Source organism: Sinocyclocheilus anshuiensis, unplaced genomic scaffold (genome assembly GCF_001515605.1).
Source record: "Sinocyclocheilus anshuiensis isolate Anshui unplaced genomic scaffold, SAMN03320099.WGS_v1.1 scaffold1538, whole genome shotgun sequence".
NCBI lineage: Eukaryota > Metazoa > Chordata > Actinopteri > Cypriniformes > Cyprinidae > Sinocyclocheilus > Sinocyclocheilus anshuiensis.
Genome location: NW_015547762.1, coordinates 651,434 through 662,622, shown reverse-complemented (window position 1 = coordinate 662,622; position 11,189 = coordinate 651,434). Strand labels below are relative to the sequence as shown.

Genomic DNA, 11,189 nt, shown 5'->3' with positions numbered 1-11,189 from the left:
ACAATTAAGTTGCTTAAACAACTATAAACAAAACAGCATCATGTATGTATTCATAGTTTAATACAAAGGGTCGAAAGCCAATCACACGGAGTATATTTTTCATTTAAAAACACGAGTTGCAGTGGGTTGGGGAAAAAACCCGCCATAAAGTCTCGAGATATGTTTTTTCAAAGTTGAACTTGCAGTAATTTTACATGGCTTTCTAAATGCGGCTCTTTTGTGCGAGACGCGAGTGCAACGGTGATAGATGTCCCTCAGAGGTGGAAAGTAACGAATTACATTTACTCGCGTTACTGTAATTGAGTAGCTTTTTTGTGTACTTATACTTTTTAAAGTGATTTTTAAAATCTGTAATTTTACTTTTACTTAAGTATATTTTGTTTCTGACACCTACTGGTGGTTTTAATTTCACATTTAAAGTATCTTTTTATTTTATTATTATTATTTTTTTTATAATTTAAAATGAGTATTCAACATTTTATGTCTTATATATATCAAAACATTATTTCTGCATTTGTAACTGCAGGTTAAATGCATTCATGTCCTGCATTAAACAGTGTATAATCTAAATGCCACTTCAGATGAAGCTTCTGTGTTTCCTCTGCATTGCAAAGATGAATTTTGTTGATACTGATTTAATTTGCCTGGTAACAGCCCAAATGTCTTATTATTCTAAATAAGTGATTCCTTTAATTAAAAACAACTAGTTTCAGATTTATAGGCCTATCCCAGGGGTGTCAAACAGCCCTGCAGAGTTTAGTTCCAACCCTGATCCAACACACATACCATGTAGTTTTCAAATAAGCCTAAATTATTAGATTAGCTGGATCAGATGTTTAATTAGGGTTATATCTAAACTGTGCACAGGACTGTGGCCCTCCAGGAAATTAGTTTGACACCCTTGGCCTATCCAATTTTTGCCTGCCTAATTTTTACTCTGAGTAAATTTTAAATGAGCTACTTTTTACTTTTACCTGAGTAGATTTTAGACTGGTACTTTTAGTTGTACTTAAGTAAAATTTCATTAATGTAATGGTACTTTTACTTGAGTAGAATATTTTTGTACTCTTTCCACCTCTGATGTCCCTTTAGAAAATGCGTGAAATATGCATTCTGTGTGAACGGCTTGGTTTCAGTCTTGACATAAATCTTCTCCGCATCGATGTTCTCTTTTCCTGCAATATTTGTAATTAACAACGCAGCAGCGCCGCATCTAGTGGCTTCAACTGGATAGGTTAACAAAAAACATTAAAATGCAATGACATTTACATCGTCATCGCATCTCGTGCACCACTGATAAGGCTGCCTCCTTAACGCACACCTATTTGAATGCAACGTTTTTTGCATTCGAATGTGGATTTTTATTTTTAATTCGATGAATATTCGAAATTCGATTTTTTTTGACAGCCCTAGTCCTGAGTCCTCTAAAGACAAATTGGGTACTTAAAAATATTATAAAAAGCAATGTTAATATTAAAATATATAATGATTTTTTTTTTTTAATAATTACATGTAAATCATTTATTCAAATAGAATACATAATATTGTTGAATGGTCATCAACACAAAATACACTTGCAATTTATTACCATTTAAAAAAAAAAACAGTTTTTTATTTAAATATATTTTCAAATCTAATTTTCTTCCTGTCATGTCAAGGTCATTGCTCCAGTCTTCAGTTTCACAAAATCCTTCAGAAATTATTCTAATATGCTGATTTTGTGCTCAGTTATTATAAATTATTATAAATTATTTTTTAACAGCAACATTTCAGCTTATTGACTGCATATAATCTTAGGAAACTCATTATGTTTTGCATTCTAAATTTTTAAATGATGTTTGCTCCACTAACTTAAATTATGAAATTAATTTGTCTCAACATTTGTCATGCCCACAGAGGCTGCTTTCTTATTTGTACACTTTTATTTGCAGGTATGAGACAGTGCTTGAGTCACCACTTATAGTACTCTGCCAAATAGAGTCTCTTGAGAAACTGGAAGATACACAGTTGAGATTTCTGAAATATAATTTTGCTGCATTACAAAGACAGATCCTCTTTATGGACAGTTTATGGTCATGGAAATTACTGGAAAGACATTCTCTATGCAGCTGCATCGATTTTCAGTGTAATTCATAATCCCTTGTATGAGTTTAAACTCTGCTAAATATAGTTTAAATACCAACAGTGACTAATGATAATGAAATTCTACTCAAAGTCTACACAATTGCAGCTAATATGAGGATTTATAAGGGTTTAGTGCAATAAGTTACTGTCATTCTCAGATCCTTCCAGAGTTTGAAGGCAGCTAAGCTGAAGAGTTTCATTTACATATAAAAGAAGGCTGTGTCCAATGTGTTTAGAGTGTGTATATTTAATAAACAAATCGAAATATTAAACAGCAGCGAATATTAATGTGCTTCATCTTTCCTGCTGCTGTGATGTGTGTTGAGAGCATTTGGGTGTCCAAACCTGTTTATGGAAATACTGTAATTTCATTAGCTTACTAAGGGTGGTACAGAGGTCACCACTGACTTAATGGAAAACAATATACTACTCTGGAGTCTTCAAGGATATGGTCCATATGGAACAACTCAAAAAGGCCTCAGTTCAGAAATCTATACTGTTGTTTGTCTAACTTTTTTATTTTATTGTATTTAATATGCCTAACATTATATTTTATTTCTGTTTTGTCGAATATAATGTAAGCCAACAAAAGTAAAAAGGGAAAACCACATACTGGAATAACTGGAAGAGTTAAATAAATTGGCCATTAAGTTTACCTAAATCAGAAATATATATATACTTTTTTTAAAGACAACATAAATGTACATGTTTATCCATAAAGTGCTTTACATATTATTTCTAAAGTTGACTAGGCTGTTATGAAAAGACAAAACATTTATATCCCTGAAAAGCAGTAAACCTCTGTCTACAAATATTACATTTAATGCATCTTAAAACCTTAGTGAACAGAATCATGCATAAAATATGATTCATTATCCTTTGATCACTGACAATGAAAGCACAGTGCAAGGAGTTGTATTGATCCTTTCTACTGATCCTCACCCTTCATCAGCAGCCAGAATTGAACAGCTTCTGTTTGAATAACTGCCTTTAATCTCCTAAATCTCTACGCATGATTGCATCCTTTATTTACCTTGCCTGACCTGGCCTATATAGGAAAGTGTATTGCTTAAAGGGGTCATATGATGTTGCTAAAAAGAACATTATTTTGTGTATTTGGTGTAATGAAATGTGTTTATGCGGTTTAAGGTTAAAAAAACACATTATTTTCCACATACTGTACATTATTGTTTCTCCTCTATGCCCCACCTTTCTGAAACGCGTCGATTTTTACAAACTGTTGGGTTGAACTGTTTTGGAACAGTGTTGTAAATACAACTTAACCACTGATTTCTAGTCGTGTCCTCTTTTGGAAGGTCAAACAAAGTAGTTGCGCTTTCACAACGAAACACACAGCATCACACACGGCGGGCTTGAATGAGGAACGGCCGGCGGGCTTGAGAACGGCACGGCTGGCGGAGTCGGCGAAGGAGCGGCGTGGCGGGCTTGCGAAGTTGATGTATTTCCTCAGCGACCAGCACGGATCAGCTCTAGGCATGGCGAAGCAGATATCGTCCTCTTTTGGAAGGCCAAACAAAGTAGTTTCGCTTTCACAACGAAACACACAGCGCCTTCACGACATGACGGCGGCAACAACAATACTACAGCGAGAATAAAAGTTACGCCTTCTTTCTTTGCATGAACATTTGGGCGGCGTTATGCAAATCTTCCCACATCGTGACGTAGACGTGGGGGCGTGTTAGAACGAGCCGTTTTAGGTAGGCATGGTTGACTCTTAACTTTTATAAAGAATATCTCTTTGGATTTGAGACTTTAGTCTTTGCAACTTTACAGATCTTCTTTATGCACCAAGAGCTTGTAACACTCCAAAGAGAAAGGAAAAATTTAAATCGCATCATATGACCCCTTTAAAATTGTAAACCTAGTTTTCAGCTCATCAGCAAATGGACAGACATTAAGGACATAAAGAGACGTAAAGTAATAAGGATTATAATAGTTCAGATGGGTGAGCTCACCAGTGATATTGTTGCTGTTGTGGGCCTCTTGTCTTTGAGTCTGAATGCATTGCTCTCGAGCCTTCATATGCTCAGCCACCACAGCGCATGCTGGATGAATCGTTTCCACCTGATGATGATTAAAAAAAAAATGTGTGAGGCAAATGAAAGTACAAACTGCAGTACATATTAAGAAAACTGCATCAACATGCTGAGCCCATTAGAGAAAGCTGGTTAAAGAGCAGTTTCACAATTTCAGTCACTTGCCATTAAGTCAAACTGACAAAAAGGAAAAATTCTAACATTTCAAATATTATTTGCATTCATTTAACTCCATTTGTGTTCCACAGAAGAAAGATCACATGGGTTTCGAAAAGACAAAAGGGTGCAGAGTATAGTTATATTTTGGGGTAATCAGATTTGAAATACACTGTATGTCTATATAAAGGATCTAAATATTTATCAGACTGAGACTTAGAAACATCTTGTCAATAAACCCCAGCCACACAGCAAAATTAGTCTGAAAAATCTCATTATCTCCGAAGCAGCCATTGAACCAATTTGAGCCTCTCTTGCCATCATTTACTATAATTAAATGTATTACAGATAGAGAGAGAAATAAAGAGAGAATGAACGTATAACAAAATGTGTGGGATGCTGTCTCATCGACAACATAAAAAGGAAAAGTTGCTTCTGTTTCACCTCTTTGCTGCATAAAAAGACCTGTAATGGCCACCCACTTATTCCTGAGAGGAATGAGAGAGAGTCAGAGGTGGGTGAATGCTAATGATCCGATTAAGCCTGAGGTTACGGTGGAACGAGCAGTAGCAACAGATTCAGAAGTTCCTGAAACAGACCTACGTATCTCAAAAGGAAAACAGAGATGGTGAATCATAACAATACTAGAAAAAAGTGAATTGTTGTATTTAGTCTAGAGGGACGTCTCAGGGGTCTGTGTGTCATATCAATCATCCTCTACGTGTAAATCGAATCAATAGTACGACGTCAGCATGGAAATCAAGGATAAACGTTCCACCTATGTTGACTATTATTCATCCAGTGGTGAAAGTCGTGTTTATGTTCCCTTCACTGAGCTAATAGGCAGAAATGGATGTTGTTGGGACACACGTTGATGCAGTCAGTGAAAACGCTAGTTTGAATGTGTTTACGGCTGTTTGTGTTTAGAAAAGTCTGCATGTTTGCTTGTCTATTTGCCTGCGAGTGCTTGCTAGTGCTTGTGTTCTCTCCAAATTCAAAACCAGAACAGATGGTTGCACTGTTGGTTTCGGTGACGGTCGTCTGCTGGCAGGTGAGATAAGAGAGGAGGGGATGTGGATGGGTTAGGGAAGTTTTCTCAGGGTTAGATGCAGTGCATTTGTACAACAAAGTTAAAGAATGTCTCACAAACATGTCTCACACATCTCAAACTGAATCTGAATCATCAGGGTTGACAACTGATTTCAAATACCTAGCAAAAAACACCCATCCTATAAAGCAAAAAAATGGTAATAATTTAAAAAAATAACAAGTTGCTGTTAACCCACTATATTTTAAAGAAAGTTATTGGTTGACAATTTGAATGGAGCCACAGGACAAATACCCATGGCACCACCAAAACACTGCGATGGTAATATTTCCACCAATTATATAGGTTTCACAGCCTCTAACCAATGTACAAAATACAAAATGTAAAATTTAGATTAGCACACATTGTCATTAATTACTCCAATAATGATTAAAAGTCAAAGTAATCCATTGCACTCCAGCAAAATATAAGTCATTAGAAGGCACACTTAAAGTAAATTTAAACTGGTCAAAGTGTCACAATTGGCACAATTAACATCAAACCTGGTGCCAGCTTTTGAGTGTGAATGAGATTTGTACGTTATGAAAGATAGGAACCTTTTTATGAAGAATAGTGACTTTTACAAAGCTTTCATATGGCTTGGTAATTCTTGGAATGCAGTATGCACACTGCAGTACTGAATGCAGTATGTATAAGCATGTACTGTTTTAACAGAGCTTTTGTTATTTTGGATTCTTTTGTTTCAGACGACAGAAAACAGGGTTTCAACCAACATGAGGGTGAGTAAATGATAAACTCTAAAAGTTTATACTTGGCTAATGATAAACCCATCAAAAAAAAGTTTATCCATAGGTAAACAAAATCGATTACTCTGAAATAAGCCGAAAACGACACCAGAGTGACATATTTGGTAGTAGTCTAGAGGATAAAAATATCTAGATTGAAATTTACTGGTCAGATGTAAACCAGAAAATGATTTTAAATGTATAAAATTTTTATTTTATTTTGTTTGCATTTGCATTCTATAAAAATATAATTTGCATAAATAAAGAGCACTTGCTAAAACTGGATGTTTTGTAGTTAGAGAAAAAAGATGCAGGTTTGCTTTGAAACACCACACAGTATAATGGCAAAACTATTTAGTCAATTCTCCTCTAAATTTATTTTAAAATGTGACTGGTTGTCTGTATACATGTGCAGTTAAATATTTGTATAAAAGAAGAAATCAAAAAACAAGTTTGCATTTTTGTGTGTGAGTATCTATAAAGAGTGTGAATATTCAAAAGATTGATGGAGATTTGTGTGGGAAAATTTGGCAAGACAAACTGCTGCGGTTATTAAAAAATGTTACGCCACTGAATACATAATAACTTCTTTTTTTTATGCTTACGTTGCATGTAATCAGCATATTAAACCCAACCAGATACAACCAATCTCCCTGGCATTTCCTCAAGCCAAGGCCAAGGCTCAACTTTGACATATAGAAATTGTAAAGGGAAAAGTGACGAGAAAATACCTTGATGCATCACTCCAACAAATTTAATTTGAGCCGCAGAACGTAAAATCGCACTCAGAATCCCCAGTGTGGATGAGAGAGAAAAGAAGTGCAGAGAAAAAACAAACAAACAAGCAAACCAGTTGTATCCTACCAGCACTGGTGACACACCATGGGCAATAAAGCAATTGGTTTCAATTAAACAATCCACAGGATTTGACTGCTCCCATGTGGCTCTAAAAGTCCCCAAAAGGTCAAGTCTCCTATCTCAGCAAAACCAATTACGGCACATCTGCTGATAAAAGGTGTTCAAGGCCGCTTCCATATGTCTCCCCACAAATTTGCACTATAAAATGTATCATTGGCCCAAAAATGATAGAGCAGTGTGCTAAAAATCCCTTTATGCCTACATATCTAAATATCTCAAACAGATAAGTAAATAGACACCTGTTGTCTTGAATCACTCTAACCTCTGCACTGGTGACCTGATCAGAAATACTGAATAAGTTGAGAGGGCAAATAAAGAAGAAAAATAACTGACCGATAAGAATCCTGTTATTAGTCTGATAGCATCCAGTGGCCCTGAGGAAGAGGCTCATGAACACATGGAATCATTATTATAGGAAATGAACTGCCATTCAGGAAAGGAAAGCCATATCATTAGAGGGAGTTCCAAACAACAACTACATTTAATTACAATATTGATTTGTGCTCTTCTTGTGGAGCCTGTGATCCTCAGAAATTAGAATGATGATCTACCTTTGCATAACACAAAGGTTTGGTAAACCTGGATAGAGTTTGTTTTGGAGGCCAATTAGTCACATGAATTGCACGGTTAATTTTCATGACAGGAACCTAATTTTGCCACTCGGGTTAAAACATGACAGTGTTCCTGTACTGGAAATGGTCATCAAAACATCATTAAAAGGAGGCCAGGATCTCAGGTCAGTACTGCTAATCAACTCAAAATCTGTGACACATCAGCACATTAAATATAGCAGATACAGCACATTAAATATAGTCAAGTCAAGTCAAGTCACCTTTATTTATATAGCGCTTTTAACAATACAGATTGTGTCAAAGCAACTGAACAGCATTAATTAGGAAAATAGTGTGTCAATAATGCAAAATGACAATAGTAAACACTAATTTTTCAGTTAAAGACAGAAAAATATAGCACTGGACTGATCCCTAGAGGATACAGTGGCAATCAAATGGCATAGATTATACTTCATCAACATCATTAGCTCAGTATGACGCCTTTTAAAATAAATGTATCTTTTGTGCATATCTACTTATATTTACATTTATATTTATTCTCTCTCAAGGACATCTCACCTAAATCTGGAGGCAGTGCTATTACGAACACTTTTAACTTCTACGATATGCCACTCAAACAGCAAACACTATACATTTTCTAAGTCAGTGGTGCAGTGCGATGCCTTTTAAAATAGATATGTAAATCTCTCTCAAGAAAACATCACCTGGATCTGGAGGAAAATGTTAATACACTTGATGTCAGGGCCATTATAAAACACTTTTAACTTGAATGATATGTCATTCCAACAGCATACACCATTCTTTGTCTACATCAGTGGTACAGTGTGATGCTTTCTATAATAAATATGCAAATATCTCTCAAGGAAATCTCACCTGATTCTGGAAGCAAATGCTAATATTTGACATTAAATACTTTAGGAAAGTCAACTTAATCCTATGGTTTGTCACGCTATACCCAATTTAAAACAGTATTTGTTAATTATTTGAGCATAACTATAATTACATATTCTTATGATTTCATATAAATTATATTTGTACTTTTAAAAATGAATTTGTTACAAAAAAGGTGAATAGAAATAGTGATAATGTGGCCAAATTATACTGTAACATTACACCCTATACGTGAATATGTATTTGGGGGGGGGGGATCCATAAATATGTTATACAACTAGCCTAACAAATTTTAATATCGGGGACATACAGCCCACAGCAGAAACCACTGGCTACAATACATATGATCAATTTGCAAATACTTTCAATCATTTTAATCAAAATCAACTGCACAAAACTAATTGCTATATATAGTGTATCAATAAAATATTAGAATATGTTGTATAAATGTTAAGAGCATAGGATCACACATTGATAACTTACTGCCTTCCAGTTGCTCTGGTGAATCCCCAAACTCAGTAAAACGGCGACCAGTCTTACAGTTGACCAAGTTCTGAAGAGAAACATAATTAAGACTCCGGTATAATAGGAAAGAATGAAGTTTGTTAGTGTCTAACCAAATAACACAGGAGCCTCTGTTAGATCTCTGGATGTTTTCCAGAAGTCTCGATGTCTCCAACCATACTGCTCGCTGCCGTTCGGCACAAATGCTCAGTCCTACATAATGTCTTATGGAGCTCGTAATAGCTGTAATTGAATCACGCGTCTCTTCTCATAACAGACCGTCAACAACCTGTCGTTGTGATTTCCCAGCACACACTGGGCAGAAGAGTGGCGCGCGTGGAGAAATGAAGTCACTGTACGCCTCCCCTTTACGCACGAAATGCCGCTGACTTCACTGATTAGATAAACTCTGATTTCCAGTCATACCCTTATTAAAACTGTTTGGGGGAAAACAAACAAAACAGCCAAATTGCCCGCGAGTGAATGGGACGGAGGCTTGCAGTTACGTAAATTCACGAACTCCTGAAATATAATTAAATGGAGTAAAATATTATTGTTTATATTATGAAATATATTTAATTTTACAATTTACTAATGATTTTCCAGCTCCTATCCACCGATCATTTAGGCTATCGGTGCTATGGCTACATCACATACATAACCTAAACTTTAACTATTTGTTTTGAGGACTTTGTAACTTTATATGAAAGGTGAAGGAATATTATGTTAATGTTAATGTAGGCCTATGTTTTTTAAAAACAATCACTAGGACCCAGTACAAAATTATTGCTGAGTTGCCCCCTTATGTATAGATGTTTAGAAATTGGATTAGAAGAATTAGAAAAAGCATCTTAACTATTGAGAAACGTTCTATCTGTGTGTAAAACTGCAAAACATAAATAATAGACTTCAACTGCCAGTTTAAGAATATGCTCATATTAGGTTTTTGAGTGTAATCACACACAATGTTTGAGGGAGGGCCATGAGATGTTTTAAAACACAGTAAGGAAAAAAAAGTTACATTGGGAGACCTGTATGAGAGGAATTTATTTGAATAATCTGTTCATTGACTTGTGATTCCAACAGCGGTGAAGAAAGCGGACATCGCACATGTACCACGCTGTAGGACAAAGGCTTAAAATATTCTGCCTTTTTGTGTAACCACTGAGTTCCTCTAAAAACTGCCCACTGATATTCCCAAGTCAAAAGATCGAAGGTTTTTTGTGCAGTCAAGCTGATGCACCGCAGGGTCTGTATTAAGTTCAAATTCATGAACAACAAGAGTGACCAAATGATAGCACAATTTCATAAACTCGGGTTGGAGCTTTTTTTTTTTATTATTGTGAGGAGGAAAAAGAAAGATGAAAGAGACCTTCACCTCATCTCAGTAATTGGTCAGTTAATTATCTAATATCGTATTGTGATAAATTATGCATACCTCTCACAGTTTTATTCCTAATGATGGTCCCTATTGTCTTTTCCTCCATACCTAAATTATATTTCTTTTCAGTTATCAGGTCTTTTTATTGCCCTCATTTATCCTTTTTCAATTTCATTGTCTGAACTGTGATTGTCTTGTTTGAATTGCCATTTAGCATATTTAATGAACAGCAGGGACTATCACAAGTAAGCTTATGGTCACACTTGAGTACGTGTTGCTTAGGCTGTCCGTTAGGGAGAAGACAATTTGCACATGTATTTGATGTTTTAATCCAGCAAGGGAAAAATATTTTCTTAGCTGGACAGTATACCCCTATTGCTTCCAGCTGCCTTGTCATGCTGAGAGAAAGAATGAGATAATTAGTTTTAAGGGCAGATTGTCATAAACATTGATTTCCATGACAGCTGTCCTCAAAATAAACCTGATTTAAACATACTGACCAATAAGACTGTGTGGTAAACGCCCATTGTGTTGTGTGATAAATGCTCAGTTCTGTGACTAATGGCCAGATTAAATTTTCTGACTTTTCTATAAAAAATAGAGCAATATTCTACAAAATCATCTGTCAGAAGAAGAGAAAAAAATATTCTGAGTCATCAGAAGATTCCATAAAAACACAAAAGTACTGACATTTCAAAAAATGTAAAGGAAAGAAGAAATATGGGTTTTGGGGATGCTGAATTTGTTTTAATA

At 35.4% G+C, this 11,189-nt stretch overlaps 1 protein-coding gene across 3 annotated transcripts in view; it reads right to left on the bottom strand.

Annotated features, from left to right (window-relative positions):
• LOC107704523 (vasoactive intestinal polypeptide receptor 1-like) overlaps positions 1-9,358 on the bottom strand; it is a 36,657-nt gene extending 27,299 nt beyond the window's left edge. For 2 of the 3 annotated variants that reach the window (XM_016507461.1, XM_016507462.1), the window contains exons 1-2: positions 9,035-9,358; positions 4,101-4,209 (exon numbers count right to left, since the gene is read on the bottom strand). In XM_016507461.1, coding sequence (XP_016362947.1) covers positions 4,101-4,209; positions 9,035-9,118 — 193 coding nt within the window. In that variant the 5' untranslated portion in view covers positions 9,119-9,358. The remainder of the gene's footprint in view (positions 1-4,100; positions 4,210-9,034) is intronic. The other variant, XM_016507463.1, reaches the window with a different exon arrangement.
• Positions 9,359-11,189: the final 1,831 nt, after the last annotated feature.